Here is a 25322-nt window from a genome sequence, read left to right as displayed (position 1 = left end):
AATGAGCAGTGCTTTAGCGCTAACAGCCGGCACTTTCAGTGTGAAAGCAGTCCAAGGCTGCTTTCACACTGAAAGCATTGGCTGTTAGCAGTAAAGCGCCGCTCGTTTTGGCAGCGCTTTACCTCCTGTTTAAGCGGCGCTTTTTGGTCACTAGTGGGGCGCTTTAAGCCCTCGCTAGCGGCTGAAGAAGGGGTTAAATGCGCCCGTGTTCCGGTGTTTCGGAATCGTTTTTCAGGCTAAAGGGCTAAAACAGGCGGCGCTTTAATGCTAACGGCCGGCGCTTTTAGTGTGAAAGCAGCCTAAGGGTACTTTCACACCGAGGCACTTCTACACTGCCAGTAGAACACTGAGCGCTTTTCAGGCACTTTTGAAGAGCTTTTTATTCATTTCAATGGAGAGGGGCGCTTTTAAGGCGCTTTTAGTCCAAATCGTTCAATGGACATAAATGAATCAGTTTCTCCCTTCTTTTTTGCTTCTGTGTCACATATGCTCAGTAGCAGCAGTTAAATTTTTAATGAGCGAGAAAAACACATTAAAGCGGTTGTACACTTGGCTTAAAATTAACCTCTTCCAGCGCCGAGATGTCAGTGCTGCAGGCGCTTCCATCTTCACCCGTCTTGTTTCCGGGTTCGCAGACTCTGGTTCATGCACGCGGGAGCCGCCGTTCACGGCACAGGGCTCTGAAGGAATAGCACAGTGATGTCCTTGGCTGCATGTACAGTAATTATCTCTTAAATGTTGGAGATTTTCTGGACTTTTCTTTTCCTTCTTCCTAAAAAAAAATGATTTTTCTATATAAATTATGTTGAGAATAGCTAGTGTATCAGAAGCCTGTAGATCAAATGCCTCTAAAATTGCAAAGTTCTGTGTTTTTTGTTTGCGTTTTTTTTTTTTTTTTTTTTTTTGTTTTTTAACTTTAATTTTATTTATTTTTTCTTTCTAACACTATCTTGTATAGGTAACAACTCTGGTGAATTCCAGCAACAAGGGTCCTTCAAACAAAAAGAAAGGTCGTTCTAAGAAAGCTCATGTTCTGGCTGCCTCAGTTGAACAGGCAACTCAAAACTTCTTAGAAAAAGGAGACAAGATAGCTAAGGACAGTCAGTTTCTCAAACAGGAACTCCTAGATGCTGTTGAAGATGTCCGCAAACAAGGTGGTGAAATATAAACTTGTTATACTGCTTATAAGTAAATGCTTACAACTAAGTTTTAAAGTATCTGCCATATGTTTTTTTTTTTTTTTTTAGCTTTTTCTCTTTTTCCCCAAGCTTCTTTTTCCTTCATTTTGACCTGGTGGTTTTGTAAATAACACACTTCCGTTTCCTGAGTGGCTATGTCACACTTTCACTGTATCCATGAAGGGGGCAATGGTTGTCATCCTAGGCTGCTTTACTGCTGTTGGACTCCAAACGTGTTCATCTCCATCTCTTGAGGGACAGAGCAATTGGTAGATTACAAAAGATAGTTAGGAAGGATATTCTTCTCTGCAGCTCACTTGGAAGTAAGATGCTGCATTTCTAACAAGACCAATATGTATTGCATGTACTTACTGAAAATGTTCTTGGCTTGGGGGGGGGGGGAATTTAAAACGAAGGTTTTAAAAAAAGAAAAAGGGGGAAAATAAATGCTGCAGGAGCACTCCAGCCCACCCTTCCTTCTCCCTTTTTTTTTTTTTTTTTTTTTTTTTTTACCTGAGCCAGATCCAAACCAGCGATTGTGTACTAGAGCAGTGGGTCTCTCTGCTGCCTCCCTGCTCATTGGGCAGATTGCTAGCAGCGGCAGCCATTGGCTCCTGTTGCTGTCAATCAAATGCTGTGACTGGGGCACAGTCTCAATAGAGCTACCTTCCATTGCACAGAGCAGGTACGTATAACATAACATGTTTCTTTTTAAAAAAAAAAAAAAAAGTAACCGCTTTAGCTCTGGAGAGTTTACCCCCCTTCATGACCAGGCCATTTTTTGCGATACGACACTACGTTACTTTAACTGACAATTGCGTGGTCGTGCGATGCTGCACCCAAACAAAATGTATGTCTTTTTTTTTTTCCCCCCCACAAATAGAGCTTTCTTATGGTGGTATTTGATCACCTCTGCGGTTTTTCATTTATTGCGCTATAAACAAAAAAGGGTTAACTGTGTGCCTAAAATGTGGTTGGTTACTGTGTGGGAGGTGCTTGTACTATGGGAAGGCAGAGATTCTTGTTCCTGCTTTGCAGAAACACAGGGCCACTACCTTCCCCACTGACAGAATGGCAGTCTGCCTTGTTTACATAGGCGGATCCGCTGATTGGCTTCCGCTGTGTCCAGTCACAGCGGGAGCGGGTCAGTGATGGCACACCTGAGTGCCCCAGACCTGGAAGTGCAAAATCGCGTACTGGGTACGTGATCTTGCGCAGGAGAGTTGCCTTGCTGCCTTATATTATTATACAGAATTTATATAGCGCCAACAGTTTGCGCAGCGTTTTACAACATAATGGCAGACAGTACAGTTACAATTCAATACAGGAGGAATCAGAGGGCCCTGCTCGTTAGAGCTTACACTCTAGGAGTATATATATACGGTCGGCAAGCGGTAAAGGGCACTTTCACCCCCTTCCTACCGAGGCCAATTTTCAGCTTTCAGTGCTCTCATGTTTTGAATTAAAATTACTCGGTCATGCAACACTGTACCCATATGAAAATTGCGTCCCTTTTTTCACACAAATAGAACTTTCTTTTGGTGGTATTTAATCACTAGTGGGTTTTTTATTTTTTGTGCTTATAAATAAAAAGACCAAAAATTTTGTGTAAAAATGCCTTTTTTCTTTGTCATAAAATTTTGCAAATTAGTAATGTTTGTTCATAAATTTTGGCCAAAATTTATACTGCTACATATCTAAATCAATGTATATTTTTTGGTCTTTGTGAGCGTTAGTCTGCAAGCCATGGTGCCAATCATTGAAAATTGATCACACCTGATGTACTGTCTCATTTCTTGAGACGCTAACAAGCCTGGAAAGTACAAATACCCCCCAAATGACCCCTTTTTGGAAAGTGGCCATTCCATGGTATTTAGTAAGTCGCATGGTGAGTTTTTTTGAGCTTGTAATTTTTTTCCCACACTTCTTTGCAAAATTATTTTTTTATTATTGCTCTCACATGGCATATGCATACTTGCAACTACACCCCAAAACACATTCTGCTACTATTGAGTATGGCGATACCACATGTGTGGCTCTTTTTTACAGCCTGGCTACTAAGGATGAGCTCAGGCATGTTCGCAAACAGCACGTGCAGAGCCTACCAGGAAGTCGGCACTGGGAAGCGCTAATCACAAGCAGTGAGACATTTCCCGATCTCTGCAGCCACGCATCTGGACAATGTCTCAATTGTTTGTGATTAGCGCTCCCCAGTGCTGACTTCCTGGCGGGCTCTGCACATGCGGTTTGTGAACACGCCTGAGCTCATTCTTACTGGCTGCATACAGAGGCCCAATATGCAGGAAGCACTGTCAGGTGTTCTAGGAGCATAAATTACATTTCTAACTCGTTGACTACTGATGTAATCAATGCAATATTATTATACAATCTAGTATACCCTATATAACTAGTGTATTAATTTGTCTAGTCCCTACAGTTAGCTAGTCTATGAGAATCCGATAAGTACAATGATATAACAAACACCTCTGCTTAGTAAACAAGTTACATTTATTTCCCAAGAAAATGGGAATGTACTAAAACAGCAGAATTAGGAAAAAAACCTAACACAAAGGTATTACAAGAAATTGCAATGTTACAAAGCTTACAATCAGAACACAATATAAAAATATACTTATCACGTCCTCTCGGCTGGTCTCCAGGTGTAGTAAGAGAGAGCTCTGTGCCGCATGGAGTTTAGGCCCAAGCCAGCATTCAGAGCAAAGTCCCAAGATGGCAGAGACACAGCCTCATAGTAAGGCTTTGCAGCAACAAAGAAAAAGAACTCTCTGTAACAACCCTTTTTACAAACTCACTCATCACTCATTCAAACTCCTGAGGAGAAGCACAAAGAAAGAGGCGCCTCTAGGTGTAGACTTTAAAACAATTTATTAATAAATCTTTTGTAAATCACACTCACATTTAGGAAGTCATCAGAAAGGCATGTGAATATAGAGTATCCATCATAAGAGGTGTCATCAGGTCGGTCATAGAACTCCTGCCTGCTAGCTGGATGCTCTGCCTGTATACTGTGACTCATTCAACCCCCCCCCCCCCCATTGCCAGTCCCATTTGCTTTGGACCAATCATTGTTCACATGACAATCCTCCTCATATTACTGACTGTTCTGCCATACTTGGCTCTGGGGGCAGTATTGCAGTCCATGCGCCCTGGGCCGTCCTTTTTTTGCTACTTCAGCGATTCCATTGAGCAGATTTAAATCACCGTTTATAGCTCATTTTATATCCCATCTCATTATCGTCACATCATAGCATAACCGTAACTTTTTTGTATTTTATCAATTTAAAAGGAACTATGTTTATTTATACAAAGATACAAATCCCACAACTAGCGCAAACCCATAGTCTGCTATTTGAAATCCCCTACCCCAATCACCCCCCCCCAACCTGCAGTAAGCCACCAATAACACATGTGTTCCTTTACAAGAACTTCTCGGCGAATCTCCCTGTTTTTTTAAAGAGTATCCTCTTCGCCCACTTACCTCTATCCAGGTCGACATCTAACTCTGGCCTAGAATCATCAACTTCGCCCTTCTCTAAGATGTAAGTATCCTTGACCCGTATTAACCAATCTCGAATGCTTGGGCCCCACCGCCTCTTGCCATTTTTTTGGTATTAAACTTTTTGCCGAGTTTAGTAGAACCGGGGTTAGAGAAGCATTATACTTGCTATTGTGACCTTCAGTTCCATGGAACAAACATACCCAAGGGTCCTCCTTAATCTCGGAACCCGTTATCTCCTGTATGATCTTTAACACCTCCTGCCAAATTTTTTTTTTTTTTTTTTTTTTTTTTTTTTCAAATAACATTTTTATTGATATAATTCATGTCTGCAGTACAATTCAGAGAAACAAAAGAAAAGATAAAACAGAGGTTTTCTATACCATAGATATACCTGACGTGCAGTATTTGCTTACATACATTTCGATACATCTATATGCCCATAATATTTTAGTGTCCATCTTTTAACAGTTCTGTTGGCATGTAGGTATTTTTAATAAATTGTAACTTGTAGTCTGTGACTATAGGAATCACAGCAAAGTGTAGTATTGAAGAATAGAGAGAAATACTAGAGGAAAAAAGGGAGGGGGTAGGAAAGTCACCCAAGTGGAGGTAGTACCTGGTCATGGTGGGTCCTCCCGGAGATGCCATAGTTCCCAGACCCTGTTGTGTGCCTCCAATCTGTTTTGTATTCTGGCCGTCATTTTCTCCATCAGTTCTACAGCCTTGATTCTAGTGTATAGGTCTTCCATAGAAGGTGGGGTAGTGCTTTTCCAATGTAATGCTACAAGGCATCGTGCTGCTGTGAGTATGTGGCGCACTAGCTTCTTAAGTGGCTTAGTGAGTTTTAGCCTAGGGGTCGCCTGGACATGCGTCTCCAGAAGGTGAGCCAATAGCTGCTGGACTGCAGTCCAGTATGGAGCCAATAATGGGCAACTCCAGTATATGTGGAGAAAAGAGCCCTTTGCGCCCCCACATCTCCAACATTTATCAGAGCTATTGGGGAAGATGGCGTGGATCGCCTCCGGGGTCATGTGCCATAGTAAGATAATTTTGTAAGTATTCTCTTTGTATAATGTGCAAATTGAGCTCTGTGCAGCTTGAGACCATATCGTCTGCCATTGTGTCATGGGGATTTCCTCATCAAGGATCTTCTCCCATCTAATCATATATGAATGTTTGCCTCGTTCTCCTATGAAAGCTTCATTCAAAATCTTATATATACTTGATATAAGGCCCTTCTGTGCTGTACCTGCTAAAATTATAGTTTCAAATGAAGATGGGGGGGGAGAATTGTAGGTCGGGAGCTATGGAGAGTGCATAATGTCAGATTTGCAGATATCCATAGAATACCTGTTTGGGGAGTTCATGTTTGGTCTGTAGATCAGAGAATGTTAAAAGTTTGCGTGTCTAATGCCCCATACACACGGTCGGATTTTCCGACGGAAAATGTGTGATAGGACCTTGTTGTCGGAAATTCCGACCGTGTGTAGGCTCCATCACACATTTTCCATCGGATTTTCCGACACACAAAGTTTGAGAGCAGGATATAAAATTTTCCGACAACAAAATCCGTTGTCGGAAATTCCGATCGTGTGTACACAAATCCGACGGACAAAGTGCCACGCATGCTCAGAATAAATAAAGAGATGAAAGCTATTGGCCACTGCCCCGTTTATAGTCCCGGCGTACGTGTTTTACGTCACCGCGTTCAGAATGATCGGATTTTCCGACAACTTTGTGTGACTGTGTGTATGCAAGACAAGTTTGAGCCAACATCCGTCGGAAAAAATCCTAGGATTTTGTTGTCGGAATGTCCGAACAAAATCCGACCGTGTGTACGGGGCATTAGGGTCTACAAAGTTCCCAAAATGGATTAGGTTCCAGGATGTCCAGTGGTATGACATTTGGTGAGTGAGGCTATCTGGCACCCTAGGGTTACAGATGAAAGAGGTCGAGTGATTTTTCTGATGTCGGTCCATGAGCATACGCCAGTGAACGCCACAGCCGTCTCAATTGGGACGTGGATCCTAGCAAACGATCGGGAGCTACGTCCGCATCTGCATTTCATAGTAAATTATTCGGGTGTATGGGGGCTAACCATATTTTTTTCAATTTCCGTCCATTTATTGTATGATATTTGGGTAAACCACGAAGCGACTGCTCGCAACTGAGCTGCTTGATAGTATTTGATAATGTTAGGGAACGCTAAACCGCCCTCGATACGTGACGCCATCATCACTGAGCTCGGTATCCTGTGTCTCTTGTAAATCTGAATTGGAGTAATTCAGATTGGAGTTTCTTCAGATGTTTGTATGGAATTGGAATGGGCAATGTTTGGAAGAGGTATAGGAGCTTCGGGAGGATTGTCATCTTAATTGATGCAATTCGTCCTAGTAGGGAAATCTGATGTTTTTTCCACTGCAGCAGAGAGGATCTGATGGAGCAGAAAAGGGGAGGGAAATTTTCTTGGTATAAAGTGTTTAAATTTTGAAGTGATGTGGATCCCCAGATCCTTCAGGGCCGTCGATTTCCAGGTATAGGGAAAGTTAGTTTTTAGGAGTGAGACCTCTGCTTTGGGGATATTAATAGTCAACGCTTCTGATTTTGATGGCTTGATTTTGTAACCCGAGAGAAGACGAAAGCGATTCAATTCTGCATGTAAGATCGGGAGGGTAGTGTGGGGTTGTGTTAGAGTGAGGATGATGTCATCGGCAAAGAGGGAGATTTTAAACTCTCTACCTCGTACCGATATTCCCCGTATATCTGGGTTGTTCCGAATGGACGTGGCCAGGGGTTCGACGCAGAGTGCAAATAGCAGGGGTGAGAGTGGACACCCCTGTCTTGTGCCATTGGCGACCGAGATGGATGTGGAGAGCGCAAAGGGGGTCCTGACCTGAGAGGAAGGATTTGAATAAAGATATTTAATTGCTTGTAAAAAAGGGCCCCGGAATCCCATGTATTGTAGCGTGGCGAACAGGAAAGGCCACCCCAAGCGGTCAAAAGCTTTCTTTGCGTCCCAAGCTTAGTAACAGACGGGGTGTCTTCCCCGTTCGCCACATCCACCAAATCTATAATCTTTCTGGTATTGTCGCCTGCCTGTCTGAGTGGGACCAGTGAGGGCAAAATCATATTAAGGCGGATGGAGAGTAATTTGGTGAATATTTTCAGGTCTGAATTCAGTAGGGCGATAGGTCTGTAGTTAGCGCACAAGGATGGGTCTTTGTCAGGTTTGGGGATTAAAGTGATACAGGAACGCTGCATGTCTGGCGGTATGGGAGTGTCACGAAGGAAGGCATTAAATAGTTTGCGTAGGTAGGGTAGTAACGTGGGAAGAAACATCTTATAGTTTTCATAAGGGAATCCATCTGGTCCTGGAGCTTTGTGATTCGGTAGGGACTTAACAGTTAACTCTATCTCTTCATCAGTGATCTGTGCATTTAGTGACACCAGATCAGATGGCGTGAGGTGAGGGACTCCACTTCGTTCTGAGTATTCTCGCATGTTTTGGGATAGGTCTGAGGAGAGGGGGGTTACTAGGTATGTCCGGGTTGTTGTAGAGGTCTTTGTAAAAGACTGCAAAAATGTGGGCTATCTCTAGGATGGGATATTAGTTGGCCTGTTTTATTTTTAATCTGGTGTGGTGTTTGCATGTGGGATTTTTCGCGTAATTTATTAGCTAGGAGGGTATGTGCTTTATTCCCTTTGTCATAAAACATCTGTTTCATTCTAGTCAATGCTTTTTCTATGCGACCCAGGGCGAAGTCCTTAAGTGTTGAGCGTAGGTGAATTATTTTCCTGAGGAGGGATATCGTGGGGGGTGCATTGGAGTTTGTGTTCCAGCTTTCCAAGTTCCTGTTCCGCTTTTTTTTTCGCTGCTAGGGAGTCCTTCTTCATAGCTGAAGAAAGAGCCATACATTTGCCCCGAAGGACTGCCTTATGGGCTTCCCAAAGTGTAGGTAGAGATATTTCGGGGGTAGAGTTTTCTACAAAGTAGTGATTTGAGAGCAGTGTGTAATTCTACTTGGACCGGTTGGTGTTGTAGAAGGAATGTGTTCAATCTCCAATTATAGGGTTTACGGTTAGAGTTGCCCAAGTCGAGGGTGAGTACAATAGGGGCATGGTCTGACCAAGAGATAGGGAGTATTTGAGCTGTGCGTGTTAGTTTAAGTGTTTGGTTATTGACATAGAAGGAGTTGATCCGGGAGTGTATGAGATGGGGAGCGGAGTAGAATGTGTACTGTCGATCGCCCGGGTGAAGGGCCCTCCAGGCATCAAAGAGCGCATATCGTCTGGAGATTTGTCGGAACAATCTAGAGTCCCTAAGGACTCGAGGTGGAGATACCTGGGAGCCCACCACATGAGGATCCGCAGCTGCTGATTGAATAAGGTTAAAATCTCTGCCTACCACCAGCACCCCGGGGCTCGATTTAAAGATTCTAGCATAAACCTTAGAGAGAAAGCTATGTTGTTTAACATTTGGTGCGTATAAGGCGCATGGTGTGATGTCTTGTGTATGCCAGATTCCCTGTAGTATAATAAAGTGGCCGTGGGGGTCGCAGTGTTGAGTTACACAAGTGAAGGGGGACCCCTTTTTAATAAGTATTGCCACTCCCGCTCTTTTTTATGGGTGTTTGAGGAGAGATAAATCTGGGGGAAGTATTTGGATGCAAATGCGAACGAGCCCCCTTTGTCAAAGTGGGTCTCTTGAACTTGAATGACATCAGCTCCTGATTGTCTGAACTCTTAGTGCCAGGTGCCTCTTTTTGTTGGAGTTTAAGCCATGTACATTTAGGGATAGGATCTTGGCCATCTTGCTAGGTGTGTGTGTGGGAATATACTCTTAACTGACGGAGGAGTATCAGACTGTAAGGCCAGGGCCATGGGTCGGCTCTCTCCGGGAGGAGACCATGACATTCTGTAATTCACTGTGCATACCTGGAAATGACTAAAGGGGGAGGAGGAAAGAAAGGGTAGGGGAGGAGAAAGAAAAGTAGTTAGGAACTGAAGAAAATAAGAAGCATACATTTTTAGCAAACCTTGAGGGACCAACAGGCCCAGGTTAAAACGGATTCCCAGATGCCCCTCCACCACCCGCCCAAGTGGGCCGGCCAAGAGAGGGCACCAGGGAGCCCGCATTTGGTAAAATAAAACTGGTGAACTTATGCAAGTTTCTATGCTATAAACCAAAAAAAGGGGGGGGTAACAAGTAACTAGAAAGGCGACATGATCTCCAAACCTATCCAAAACGCGCCCTTTGTGTTAGCCTGAAGATTGGCGTATGGGCAATTTGGGGGGACTGTAAGCTAATACCGTATTGGGCAACCAAATCCCGAACAGATAGAGTGCTGGATCAAAACGTTCCATTCCCACGTCAAGGCATGGATATTGAAAATGTGGGCTCAGCGGTCCCTATGTTTGGCTGGCTTGCGTGCAGGATCGGAGTTCCGGGTTCGGTTAGAGGTGGGGACTTTTTGCCAAAGTGCTGGTGGTGCAGGCGGTGTTGCCACTAAGTCCCAATTCGGCAGTTGTGGGGGCTGGATTTCCAAAGTGTCACAGATGCGGAGGTCTTCCGGATATCTTAGTGTGGCAGACTTGCCCTGATGTTTTGCGGTGAGGGTAAAGGGGAATCCCCAGCGATAGGGGATCGCTTTGGTTTGCAGGAGTTGTAGCAAGGGTTGGAGGAGTCTACGTTTTTGCAAGGTGATCCAGGAAAGATCCGGGTACAACTGAATCTGGACTCCGTCGAAAAGAACTTGCCTGCTTCATGATACTTTCCTTAAGGGGGTAGGATGTAATTCTGCAGATAACATCTCTCGGTTTTGAAGTGGTTCCCTTGGGCCGCAGAGCACAATGGGCTCTATCCATTTCTATATGTTTTGCGGGTGGTTCCCCAAGTAAGTTATTGAAAATGGTTTGTAAAGTTGATTGCAGGTCCTCCGTGCCCTCCGACTCCGGAACCCCTCTCACTCGAATGTTTCAGCGCCCCCCTGTTGAAATCTTCCACGTGTCTCTGCATTTCCCTGAAAAGAGAACGGTGATCTGCCCCTTGGAGTTGAGTTCTGTGAACTGCCAGTTTTAGTTTCTTGGATTTCTTCTTCTGCCATTTTGACTCTGTCTGCTAAATGTTTGAGACCTGTCTGGAGAACTTGAATCTCAGTGCGGCAGGTGGATTTCACATCCTCTTTTAACTGTCGGAAGTCCTCTTTGGTGGGCATAGCTTGTAAATATGCGTGCCAGTGAGAGGGTAAAGCAGGGGCCTGAATTGCAACAGGTTGCTGGTGGGGCGAGGATGGGCCCGGTGCCGGGGAGCGTGGTCTGAATGACCCCGCATCAGATGTTAAATATTGTCCGGCCATCGGGGGGTTCCAGGTGCAGACCATGGCAAGGCCTGTGAATGTTGGGGGGAGTTCGCCATGGTGGGTGTTGCTGCCAGGTGGGCTGGGGCACTGGCCTTTTGTGCATAGGTAGGAGTGGGGGCTAGTTGGTGTCTGGAGGCGCTGGGTTCCCTGGATCTGGACAGTCTTTGTGCTTTAGGAGGGGCAGAGGCAGCAGCCATGGTTCATAGGGCACCCTGGTCTTCCCCTGGGTCTTGACGGGCCCCCCCGGGTGGACATCCGGGGCCTGGTAGAGCTGGGTAGTCCTGTGACAAGTCCGAGGGGGTTGGGGATAGCGGGTCTGAGCCCTGTAGGTAGGGATCCGAGGCCGTTCTGAGTAGCCTCGGAAACGCTGCCGAGCACTGCGTGTAGTGCTGTGTGTGTGTGTGGGCGGGCAGCACGGCAGGCTGCGGCTGTGAGGCCTGGGGGTCTGGGCAGCTGGAGGGACTCACTTCTCCGGACCGAAAGCCTGGATCCTCAGGGGCCAGCACCGCCAGTGGGGATTCTGTGGGGCGATCCTGCTGGATGAGAGGAGGCAGTGGTGTCTGTGTGGAGCTCCGGCGGCCGTGTCCGGCGCCATCTTGTCTGCTCCGTTCTGTGGCATGTCTGCCTGCAGGAAGGAGCGGGGGTTGTGATGTGCCCCTGAGTTTGGAGGATTGGGTGGTCCTCGATTTTTGCCCATAAATATGGAGTGGATCGTCCCCTAGAGTGCCTTTTTAGCTGAGGGCTTGGAGAGCAAGGAGATCAAGCGTCCATTAAGGTCGGCTTCCGGTCACGCCCCCCCCCAAAAAATTTTTTTTAATTGGGCACTCCCACCATAGATGGGCCATCGTTCCCCTGACAGAACATCCCCTCCAACAGTTTCCGGAAGTTTCCGGTAGAATCCTATTTATTCTATCTGGAGTCATGTACCATCTGGCCAGGCATTTAAAATTTTGCTTCTATCGTTCTCATGTCCCCTGCTGATTTATGTGTTGCGTTGAGTATGGCCTCCCATGTCACTCCGCTAGATGCAGATCCCAATTCGGTTTCCCATTTAGTGAGCTATGATGGTTTCGCTACATCACCCTCATCCCACACTATTTTATATAATTCTTTAGTTTTCCTTATTACTCTATCCTTTAGGAACAAATTCTCCAATGGCCTAAGGTTTTTCTTATAGGACCAGGGAGACTTTTAATGCACCAACTGGTTATATCGCCATGTGTCAATTTTCATTTGGTCCTTGAGCTGGTCTAACTCCTGAAAAGTGACTATTTTTACCATTTTTTTTATAACATCTATCATTTGTATATCTTTTTTTTTTTTTTTTTTAACCAATTCCCTCCCACTTCCCTCAACCCTGGTGGAAAAAAACTCATTATCTTTTAAGTAAATAAGAGGTGAATTAAACTCCCATGCTTATTGTGTATGTAACTGATCCCAAATCTTTAAAGTGTATCGTGTTATGTGTGCATTTGGTCCTAACTTCCTAAAATGTGGGGGATTCCAAATTAATTGGTGTAAATTTGCATTACTCATATATCTTTTTCAAGGTTTACCCATCTTTTATCAATCTGTTCCTTTCCTCAATCTAACACCCGTGATAATACTATAGCTCTGTGATATTTTTTAAAGTCTGGAAGTGCAAATCCACCCTGTGCTTTATCCCTGCTCAGGACCTTGTAGGCGATCCATGGCTTCTTATTTTTCCAAATGAGTCTGGTAACAATATTGTTCAAAACCCTGAAAAAGGTCTGTGCTAGCGGGATCGGAGAAGCTGCATTTTATACAGGATCTTCGGGGCCAAGGTAATTTTAACAGTATTTACTCGTCCGATCCAAGAGATCGGAAGGTGCATACTTTTTTTAGTTTCCTGCTTGATCTCATCAAGGAGTGGGATGTAGTTTAAGAGATACATTTTCCTTAAGGAGTTACCTGTAACTCCCAGGTAACTAATTTTTTTTACTCCACGGAAAATGGAATATTTCCTTAAGTTTGGTTACTTCTTGTCCATCAATGTTGATGTTTAGAACTACTGACTTACTAAGGTTGACCTTTATAATTTGATAGCTCTCTGTATCTCCTCAGAGTGACCAGAAGGTTGGGGAGCGAAATCCTCGGTTTAACAATGTAAAACAATACATCGTCAGCAAAAGCCGAAAGTTTGTGTTCATCTCTCCCCACCACGCATCCACAAATGTCCGGGTTCTTTCGAATCAAAGCTAGTAAAGGTTCCAGGGTCAAAACGAACAGAAGGGGGGACAGAGGGCAGCCCTGCCTGGTCCCATTTTCCATTTTGAACTCTGCTGACAGAGTACCATTCACCCTAATAAATGCAGAGGGAGATTTATACAATGCTTTAATCCAATTCACCATGGTACCCCCCAAGCCGACTGCCCTCAATACCCTCAACATGAAACCCCAGTCTACTGTCGAAGGCTTTCTCTGCGTCAAACGACAGAAGTAGACCGGGGGTCCCCTTCACTTTCAGCGCCTCCATCACCAGGAGCGACCTAACGCCGTTGTCCCTCCCCTCTCTCCCTGGTATAAAGCCCATCTGATCTGGGTGAATCCAGTACGACATTTTGTTCTTTAGTCTGCTGGCTAGTACCTTGGCATATAATTTAATGTCTGCATTCAGCAGAGCTATCGGCCTATAGCTCGAACACAGCGAGCTATCTTTCCCTTCCTTTGGTATTAATGTTACTGACGCAGTCAGAGCCCCATCGCAAAGCTCTTCCTGGCCCCCATCCTGTTCCAAATCTGACAAAGCTTGGGGATCAGGGACTCCTTAAATTTTTTTATAGAAATGGAATGTAAAGCCATCTGGCCCTGGACTCTTACCAGAGGGGGAAGCTTTCAAGGCCCTCTCAATCGCTTCTACCGTAATCGGTCCATCCTGTTCTTCTGCCTCACTTTCTGATAGACTAGGTAAACCTGCCTCCCTTTTATAAACTCATCCATCTTCTCCTCTCTTTCCAGGGTGCCTAACCCACCTTGCCTGACCTTTTTTTTTAAGATGCGCTTAAATTCAATCTCCATTAAATCTTTCAGTTCTTCTCTTTTTGTTGTTAGTTGGTGTAGGAGCAAGTTGTGATTACCATTAGCGGCCTTGTGTAATTGTTTAAGGTGGTGTATTTCTTCTATGAGTTCTGCTTTCTTTTTTAAACTTTCTTTTTTCTCATTGGCCCCTATTGAAATCAATATGCCCCTTTAGATAAGCTTTTAACGCCTCCCACAGAACCGATCCAGAGATCCCACCAGTATCATTTATCAAGAAAAACCCATTGATTTCTTCCTGTATTTTACTACTAATAATGGGGTTCTCGATGAGCTTTTCATCCAACTGCCATGAGAATGAGGGCCTCCGGGATCCCCACCTTCAACAAAACGGGCATGGTCGGACAGCGTGGTGACTCCGATCTTCGTATCCTTAACATAATCCAATAGACTATGATCTACCATAAAATAGTCGAGCCTTGAATAGGTCCCATGGACTGAGGAAAAAAAAGCATAGTCCCTATCCTTCGCATGCTGGACTCTCCATGCATCGATCATTTGGCAACCGTGCAATTTCTGTCCTATTATTTTTTAAGTGTTTCCTACTAACTCCCTGTAAACTAGATGTACTGTCCAATGTTGGATCTATGCAAAAATTAAGATCACCTGCCAAAATCACCTCACCTGCCCTAAAATCCATCAACTTATTCAGGACCAGAGATAGGTATTCGATTGGGTTTTTATTAGGGCAGTAAACATTTGCCAACGTAAAAACTTTCACCAACCTTCAAAAAGAGGTAGCGGCCCTCCTGGTCTGTGCTCCTCTCCAAGAGCGCATACTTGGTCCTTTTTGAGAACCCTATTGCCACCCCTTTGGCCCTCTTAACCGGTTCAATACCGGGCATTTTCACCCCCTTCCTTCCCAGACCAATTTTTAGTTTTCAGCGCTGTCGCACTTTAAACGACAATTGCGCGGTCGTGCGACGTTGTACCTAAACGAAATTGACGTCCTTTTTCCCCCCACAAATAGAGCTTTCTTTTGGTGGTATTTGATCACCTCTGCGGTTTTTATTTTTTGCGCTATAAACAAAAGAACGACAATTTTGAAAAAAACACAATATTTTTTACTTTTTGCTATAATATCCCAATTTTAAAAAAAACAATCGCAATAAGTGTATATTGATTGGTTTGCGCAAAAGTTATAGTGTATATAAAATACGGGATAGATTTATGGCATTTTTAAAAAAAAAATATTTTTTTTTTACTAGTAATAGCAGCGATCGCAATATATATTTTTTTTTTTTTTTTTTTTTTTTTTTTTTGTGACTGCGACACTATGGCGGACACATCGGACGCTTTTGACACATTTTTGGGACCATTCACATTTATACAGCGATCAATGCTATAAAATTGCATTGATTACTGTGTAAATGTGACAGGCAGTGAAGGGGTTAACCACTAGGGGGCGGGGAGGGGTTAAATGTGTTTCCTAGGGAATGCTTCTAACTGTAGGGGGAGGGGACGCACAAGGCGAGGAGACCGATCAGTGTTCCTCCATTCTGGGAACACAGATCGCTCTCTGAGCTGACAGGACGTGGATCTCTGTGTTTACACACAGAGATCCACGGTCCGGCCCGGTTAACGGGCAATCGCGGGTGCCTGGCGGACATCGCGGCCGCCGGGCACACGCACCGGGTCCCGAGCAACGCCTCCTAGGCGGCCGTCATATGACGTCTACCCAGGATGGGAGATCCCATCTGTGGACGTCATTTGTCTATGGCCGGGTAGGGAAGCGGTTAATAGGGGAGTCACTATAGAACCAATTGGGGAAGCATTTAGGAAACAATCTAACATGAGTGTCCTGAGAAAGATGGTTCTCCTGTAAAAACACCACATCAACATTGAGGTGCTCTAATTCTCTTAACACCTTATGTCTCTTGAGAGGGGAGTTCAACCCTTTTACATTATAAGTCAGGCAAGTGCACTCTGTCGTCTGTTCTTTGAGTAGGGCTGCATTATGAAGGCGCTTGTTACTTTATGAACCCATATGCAGAGCCTCTGCAGGACTAAATCCCCCCCCCCCCGTCGTCCTACCCAAACCCCCTCTCCCTGCCAGCCAATACCTGGCTACAAGTCCGCGGCAGAGAATCGCCATTGGTCTCTGCCTGCGTCCAGCCAAATCTTTGGGGTGTGACTCTAACAACGGGACGCCACAGTCATCCTGCCCCCCCCCCCTCGATAGAGGGGGGGGGGGGAGGGAGAACAGGACGAGCGGGCGGCCGAAGGACCACCTCGACCCCATCCCCCCTCAAATTCAGAATCGCTGATCTAGGTACATCGTTCAAGGTCCTTGGAAACCGGGCAACCAGCAGGAATATCTTCCTTCTAATTAGACATAGCTAGTACAGGAATATCGAGCTCACTACAGAAATCTTGCAAGTAATCTAAGTGTTTCAATCTGACAGTTCTACCTGCTTTCACGACGTTCAATGAGGTAGGGAAACCCCAGCTGTATTTTATATTTGCCTTCCTCAGCTCTTCCAACAGCGGTCTTAGCTGGCGAACTGAATCACTGCGCCATCGAACTTTACAGGCTGGATTTTTCTGAGATTGCTCCATATTCTTGCTTTATCTTCATAATGGTGGAACCTGATAATAGTGTCTCTAGGTGTATCTTCACTAACGCTTGGGGGTTTCCTTAACCTATGCACCCGATCAATCTTCAGTTCTTTATTTGGGCCTCTATCTAGGATTGGATTGAAGATGGCTTTCATTTTGGTGGGCAGATCTTCGCCATGTTGTTCTGGTAGAGCACGCAATCTCAAGTTTTGTCTGCGACTTTGATTTTCTTGCTTTTCTAATTTATAGAGCATATCACGTTGGGCCATTTGCAGATTGTTTATTTGTTGTTTTAATTCGATTATTTCTCGGTTCTGTTTCTCTGAGGCCTCCTCCGCTATTTCAACTCTCTTCAGCAAGTGGCCCATGTCAGTTCTAACGTTGAGAATTTCTGATTTGATTACGTTTTCCAATTTTGCGAACATTTCCAGTAATTCAGTTTTTGTTGGTAGAGATTCCATAGTACTATCTTCTGCCGGGCCGATGTCTTTCCTCTCCTCCCCAGGTGTTCCACCGTGAGCACCTTGAATCTTGCTTGAATCTTTCTTCTTATCCTTCCCACTTTGCTGTTTGCTTTCCTGAGCTGGATTCTTAGGGCTTCCCGGGTTTGCTTCCTTCAGGTACTTCTGGATGGAGCTTGGATTTAGACTGTCTCTCGGCTGCTTCACTTCCATTCCTCTTTGAGGGCGCCCTCTCATTTTCACCGCCCCTCGCACACCTCTTTCCTCTCTACCCGCCTACCAAATTTATTCGCCTTTTCTTCACTTGTCCCAAGCCTGCTCCTGAACCTCCCCGCAGATCCTTACTGCGAATTTCTCACGGAGCCCTGTGGCACCCAGCGATCTGTACTTTGCTCTATAACCTTTGGCTTAAAGTTATTTCAACTCTAAAAGTTTGCGGCAGTCTAAGCAAAACTACCCCTTTTATCAATGATGCTCTGACAGTGATCCAGTCATTTGGCCTGCTACAGTGTATTATTGTTGGAATAGATATTTAAAAAAAAAAAAAAAATGCTTTCCTTCCTTTCCTCTTCCCTTCCCTTCAATTCTCCAGTTATATTTTATATTTTTTTATTCCTTTTTTCCCACAACGACAGAGCCTAACCTTAATTAAAGCATAGCCACCTCCATGGCCCTTTTTGAACAATGATCTACACCACACTCCTCCAACACTATGAGCATGTTTATACTGGCCTCATCGAATCCTTACATATCTTCAAATAGACCTGCTAGCAAATAACAGTACACATCGCATTACCTCTGAGACCAGAACTGAATTCACAGGGGTTCCCTCCAGGGTCTCGCTGATTGACACGGCTCCCATCCGCTACGCCGGATAGAGGCCCTTTTCAGTCAGCCTCCAGCTCGGGCAAGCCCAGGGATGGCCAGAAGAATGGGGGGGATGTCCTGTGGCAAGCCGCAACCAGTCACTCGTTGTAATTCGGGGTGCAGTAAAGGTGATATGCCAATAGCAACCCAAAACAGAGCACAGGGGTGTCAGAGGTTTATGAGGCTGGGGGGGCGGCCCGGGAAAGACCAGGGAGGGTGACTCACAATCAATGCAGGACCGGAACGGTAGGTGGGGAAACAGGGAGGAGAGCCCTTGGCATGCTCAGCGTCCCAGGTCGGCCCGGGATCCACTGCTGAGAGCCGAGACAACTGACCTACACACGGCTCCGGATGGTTCAGCGGCTCCTCGTCTCCTGAGCGGCTGTTTGCATCGCCGCTACTCCGCCGCCCGCTTTCACGGCTCTGCCGTCAGGCCCCTCCCCCAGTTCGTGTGCGTCACATCACGCACTCCTCCCTCTACTCTTCAATCTCTTTGAAGCTTCTAGCACACCAGTTGGGCTGGAGATGAGTACCTCTTAAAACTGTGGGAATGCAAGTGTCACCATGGCTGGTCCTGGAAACAAGGAAACGCACAAACATCCAGAAATACGATAGTAATTCATGTTGAATTCCAACATATAAACCGCTTTGCGCCTAAAGGGCACATATCACCCTTCTTCAGACACAACTCCTATTGAACAGTCCATAACCATCTTATTGCATGTCACTCCCCAACATGTGTTTCCGAACCAGTACCTATGGAACAGTCCTTAACTGTCTTACCGTGTTGCGCTTCTCAACATATGCTTCAGAAACAGCCCCTATGGAAAAGTCCATAAATGTCTTAACGCGTGTTGCGCCTCTCAACGTAGGCCTCAGAACCAGCTCCCGTGGAACAGTCGAACGGTCCTAACGTGCTGTGTTTCCCAACACATACCGCTTTGCTACTGGGTGACACACCAACATCATTCCTGTGACCGCTTCCATGTCGCCATTCTGTATCTTCCTCTTTCTGACATCTTCGTGAAGGGGTATAATACAGGCAAGGGGTGTCCATACACTCACCATTCACCAGCACACGCTCAGAGCAGCCTCTTAACTGATATAGAGTCTCGAGGAGGGCCTTTCGCCCATGTTACGAGCCTAAAATACACCTTTTATCACACTATACCATGACATGAATCAACCCATCACCATAATGTATACATATGTGTCCCATCCAATTATGCATCCTGCTCCCAACCTCCTATAACTTCTCACTGTAGATATGGGTCGGGATTAGGCAGGCTTGCTCACAGTGGCCTTTCCTACCGCACTTTTTGCATGTCAGCGGTATCGCAGGGCTCTGACTTGGCAGCAAAGTCTCTAACTTGTACACAGAGACCCTACCGTCAATTCGTCCCCCCAAGCTTGCATAGATAAATGGGAGACCCTTCTATATAAATCTTGAGTCTAACAACACATAAATCTGCAACAGTGACAAAACCCACAAAATTTCATCCCTGTGCCTGGATTTCCGTGACCATGCCCAGGGTATATCATGCACCTCTACCTACTGTTAGGTTCAAGGAACACCCTAGTTCCATGACTAACGTTACAACAGTATCCTTTAGGACAAAGAAAAACTTGTCTATGTCCCAAATAATTCCCAGGTGCTTCCTTCCCAGCAATGACCTCCATCCAGAACACAGAGTGGAATATCTTCCCAACATTTTTCGTTCACCACCATGTATTGACCTGGCATACTAAGGACGTCATGGTCATGCTTCCAACCTAGGGAAATATCAACCTGCCTTCAGCTTCCATCTTCTCTGATCACATGTGGGCAATTTAGCCTCAGATGCAACAAGATAGAATCCTCAATCAGTAAGCCCATTGATGCCAAGTATACAGACCGAGTCTGCACTTCTGTATATGAGATCATACAGCATAACACCTTTCACAATCCAAACTGGTACAGCCCATCCAGGCATTCGACCACCACTTTGGATCAGTGTAAGCGACGTGTTTTTGGCAAAGTCGTCTTACTTAGCGGTGATGCTAACTCATCAGGCCACTGCCCCTCATACAGAGACTGTACAGAGACTGTACAATCAGCTTGATGTTGGTTGATCCTGCCGCTGCGTGCACGCCAGAGCCAATGACCTATTTCTGTCCTGTACCATCTCACAACCTCTCAATGTGGTTGACAAAATCTTGAGCCACTTTATTTATGTGACTTTGTTGAGTGTTAAGGATGTCACCAATCTCTGAGTAACAAAGCCCCGCTTATTGTCTGAAGCTATGGCTGCGAGTTTGTTCCTCAGGAGGCCGATGTCCACTCCATTAACACCCATCCCAGCTCCTATTCCCCCAATATAGTGCTAAATACATCCCTCCTCTTTCGGGTTACTCCTCACAAATAAGCTTCCTGCATGAACCTCATTCTGTGTCCGCACATCTCTGGGAGTAAGCCACTGTTACAATGACCGCACTTGATTGAGCGTATACTCAGCACATATAAGGTAATAGGTTTTTATCAACCCCTGTGAGATGTTAAAGCGCCATGTGGTGAAGGCATACTGTATCCTGGTAGGCAGCGTTTGTTCCCTTTTTATCTAGCGGAGCATGCCCCTGTGTGTGGTCACTGGCATTACATGTGCAGGGTTTCAACCTCTCAGGTGAGTCATCAACCAGGCGTATCTCCCCCATGTCTAGTTCTGGTGTCCCACATGTCCAGTAACCGAGAGCTTCTCTACAGGACTGCTAAGATTGAGACACCACCCCTACAAGGAAGTTTTCACCCCGTTGATATGTCACCTGGCACCCTCTAGTCTGGCCAACAGACACCTTATTATGCATAAGTGTCAGCCAGCCTCCTGGGTACCTGCACCATATTAATTCCGTTACGTCAGTGCATGTCATGCATTAAAAACCTTTCCTTCTTTCAAAAAAAAAAAAAAAAACATATTTTACATTTTGTGTTCTGACAGATTGGATATGTTCTATTCCTTCCCCAACCTCCAACCCATTGCACATGTATTAAAAGCACGTTTGCATTCATCAGGAGAGACTCCGGCAAAAAAATGTTTCCCAAGTACTGTCGATAGGCACAGTCTTTCAGATTCAACATTAGCACCACATTGTCCATAAGAAAAACAACAGTATTAAACAGAATCTTTTCATTTGTCCCTTCTCTCCTGAATGTTTATCAGAACAAATTTTCGGTGTGGTATGGCACAGACAAACTGCCAACCAGATGAACATCTTTCATCTCTGTTCCAGAAACCTCTCCAATCTCGCTTCACCAGGATTCTGGAAGTGAAAAACAAGAGCAGAATCAAATTCTTATCCACAATATCTGCTCGCTTACTATGTTTACTTACAGCTCCTTCCTTGGCTTCTGCAACTCGGACCAAACTATCAAAACAATCATGACCTCTTTAGGCTGAACCCACTCTAAAATGGATCCCCATGGTATGATCAAAAATTTTAAAACAACGAACGTCAATGTTGCTTCTCAAAATTCTCAATTTAAACACTAAAAAAACAATGCATTTATGTGTCTCTTAAGACCTATGCACTAACCCCCCCCTTTCAGGTGGACAAAGCGTGAACCTTTTGGAACTCTTTGCACCTGAATGAAAATAAAAACGAAAAAAAATGAACTCCAGAGGCTACCAACTCTTGTCTTAAACAAAATGTATCCAGCTGCTAATTGGGGGCACAACCTAACAATTTTTCCACCTGAACAAAACAAAAATAAAATGGATGACTAAACAAATACCAAAAATATAAAAAAAAAATTAAAAATCTGGCCATTATCGCACAAAAACATGACAAGACAACCGCCATAAAACAATGACAAACACTCAACTTTTAATTAGACATCCATGGCCTTTTTCTCATGAGAAGAGTAAGTGCTCATTTCCATCTGAAAGACAATTCGTTAATGGGGAAAAACAAAACCTCTGTACCTCATCACAACATTTGTAACTTCATTTATAACTCTTTAATCTACTAATGCCTGATTTATTGTTTATCTTATTTTTTCATTGTTTGCAAACAATTACTAATTAATGAGCTCATGGTACCATATGATCGATTTATGCATTGACAATAACCTAACCCCTGTTTTGGTAAATTTGCCCACTATTCTCACTTGAAGGACCTGCAAACTAAAAAACAGACATTAGTATCCAAACTGGTTTTAACTTCTTCCAAGGTCTCTGGAAAAGGAACACAAACACAGTGACTACACACAATTATTATGACAATTGATTTTGAGTCCCCCAAGCCTTTTCCCATTAATTGCAGTGCTATAATTGCCATATTTTATTTAAACATGAAGCTCACATCTAAACCTTATTCATAGCAAGGAATCATTGATCAGAAAATTCTTAGTATCCATGCAGCTCACTAAGTTCTGCTAACAACATTGTTTCTCCCAGTGCTACATTTGAATAACCATGCGGCTACCTCCATTTTTGACTTTACGCAACTGTTCTACATATTGATAATTTTCAGTTTGTATTCTCCACTTGGGTCTTGAAAGGGAAATGAGTTTGATTACTATGGCCTCCATGCTTTGGGTTGCTCCCCCATCAGGCAGAATATACTTCATAATTCCTTGGGGTCCTTTTCGGGTATTGCGATCTTCTTTTGATATTCGCCGCCCAATAATACTTAGCGATGTGACCCCCCCCCCCCCTTACACAAAAAACATTTGAGGGCTGGTCTCTCTGTATAGGCCCTTCTTTGAGTATATGGCGCTGGAAACTCACATTGCTGGACATTATTACTACGATTACTATGATTGGAATAAACAGACTTTACACTCTCATCGTCTGAGGAGTCATCAGAAGTTTCCATTGTTTAAACTCCTGAATCAATTTCACTTTTATTTAAATCTCAAACATTGATTTCTGTCATAGCAACATCACTTGCAGCAATAAGAGCGTCTGTTTTTTCTGCATGTTCTTTCACTTCTATCTTTGCTGTGCACTGAGCCTGTGCGGAGGGTACCTCCACCATTGCACATTCGGCTTTTGCATGTTGGGAGGATAACTCCATTATGGCTTCCCGTGCACCCTGTAATTACTCCCTAAGCAGTGTGATGTACACAAATTCTCAGCCTCTTTTTGATTCAACGATGCGATACGTTGTTCCTTCAACATACATGTTTAATCCAACTCATCTAATCTCTGTTCCAATACACATTTCTCAGTCACTAATTGTTGAATGTGATCAGCAACATTTGCATCTGCTTTTGCAACTATTGCTAATATATTCTGCGTTACACTTTACCTGTTCCAATAATCATTTTCTCTCACTATACCATTCTAATTCTTTTTGTTCCGCAATGTTTTTCATTTTCAACAACGTGCTTATAACAATGGCCATTCTTTGTTTCTTGCCTCTTTTTTGGAAGACTTTTTATACTTTATGGCATCATTATGAGTATTGCATTGTTTTAATAGATTATATCAAATCTAACACAGCCATACTTGTTAAAGTCTTCAATGGCTTCCATTGATATGCTACACACATATAAAAGCTGTTTAAAAGCAAACTTTCACCTGTAGTCCCACAACCAAAAAAAAAAAAACGATACAAAGCCGTTTAAAAATGACTTTGTTCTAGAGAACACACTCTTAATCAATGCTCTCCTCTCTTAAATTGCAGGCCACATTGAACTTCTATTGGAACAGAGCTATTTCACACTCACGCGGGGGAAAAATAAAAATAAACCAATAAAAAAATGAAAAAATAAAATCTATAGTCCCCCACTTTTTCCTCAAAGATGTGTGGTGTATCCTGTCAATATGCAGGTTATATCAGATAACCAGGGATGATCAATTCCTCACTCACCAGCACCGTTGGCTGGTTACAGGCCTAAAGCACATTTAACAACATAACGTTTAACATATATACATATATCAGCCAAAGATCTCACCAGGTTCTACGCATCTGTTCCACTGATGAAATATATTTTGCAGAATTTTCATGACCATCCAAGCATGGTTTCAGAATTCGTGAGCCAGCACTAATCTTGTCCACACTAGAGAAGATTTTCAGTTCTGGGTGTATTTGAGGATTTATGCTTACAGGGACTCAAAAACAAAAATACACTAGGGTTTGTGAATTCTGTGCAGGAAAAAAAAAATACTGCACGCCTCTGGGGTGCCAAATGATGTAACTGATACAATAATTATTATATCTGTGTATTTAGTCCCTATAATTGCTAATCTATAAGAGTCTGATAAGCACAATGATATAACAAACACCTCTGCTTAGTAAACAAGTTACATTTATTTCCCAAGAAAATAGGAATGTACTAAAACAGCAGAATTAGGAAAAAAACCTAACATAAAGGTATTACAAGAAATTGCAATGTTACAAAACTTACAATCAGAACACAATATAAGAATATTCTTATCACCTCCTCTCGGCTGGTCTCCAGGTGTAGTAAGAGAGAGCTCTGTGCCGCATGGAGTTTAGGCCCAAGATGGCAGAGAGACAGCCTCATGGTAAGGCTTTGCAGCAACAAAGAACTCTCTGTAACAACCCTTTTTACAAACTCACTCATCACTCATTCAAACTCCCCCCATTGCCACTCCCATTTGCTTTGGACCAATCAGTGTTCACATGACAATCCTCATATTACTTGGCTCTGGGGGCAGTATTGCAGTCCATGCGCCCTGGGCCGTCTTTGTAATCATTCTCTTTTGCTTTGCAGATTCTGTTTGGGGCCACATTCCTCTGTACCTTTTAAAACTGTGGGACAGCATGGCTGGTCCTGGAAACAAGGAAACACACGCACAACATCCAGAAATACGATAATAATTCATGACTGATAGGTAAAGGGACCGGGGATTATAGCGGTGCTAGAGTAAAATATGTGATAATGAGAAGGGGATATAAAATTACAAATATTTTATTTCACAATATTAAATACATAGAGCAATAAAATGATTAGCAACAAAAAACATATATATTGCGTGTGACCCAAATACAGTAGGGTGGGCCAGCTGGAGACGGCCTTCGAAGCAAGGGCTCAGTTTCCTATACGTTTCGCCAAGGCATTGGCTTCCTCAGGGAACAAGAGCTCTTTGCAATATACAAGAATCTATACATAGAGATACAAAAAACATCATGTAAACAAGCAGAAACGCTAGAGTATGAGCCTGGTTTCATCAGTCTATCAATTAAGGGGTGTGGTTAATTGCTCACAGGTGCCTATTTAACTGGTTGTAGGACTCAGTCTGAGCGTGCTCAGTCTGAAGCTGTGGAGCTTGGTGTAAGTGGAGCTGGATTAAGTGGGAGTTAAAAACCAGAGTTT

General features: G+C 44.0%; 1 protein-coding gene across 1 annotated transcript in view; it reads left to right on the top strand.

Annotated features, from left to right (window-relative positions):
• CTNNA1 (catenin alpha 1) overlaps positions 1-25322 on the top strand; it is a 215180-nt gene that overhangs the window by 56323 nt on the left and 133535 nt on the right. Inside the window, 1 exon segment of the mRNA XM_073620754.1 lies at positions 959-1154. Coding sequence (XP_073476855.1) covers positions 959-1154 — 196 coding nt within the window.

The sequence above is a fragment of the Aquarana catesbeiana genome, linkage group LG03 (genome assembly GCF_042186555.1).
Source record: "Aquarana catesbeiana isolate 2022-GZ linkage group LG03, ASM4218655v1, whole genome shotgun sequence".
Taxonomy (NCBI): domain Eukaryota; kingdom Metazoa; phylum Chordata; class Amphibia; order Anura; family Ranidae; genus Aquarana; species Aquarana catesbeiana.
This window is presented reverse-complemented; position numbering and strand designations above follow the sequence as displayed.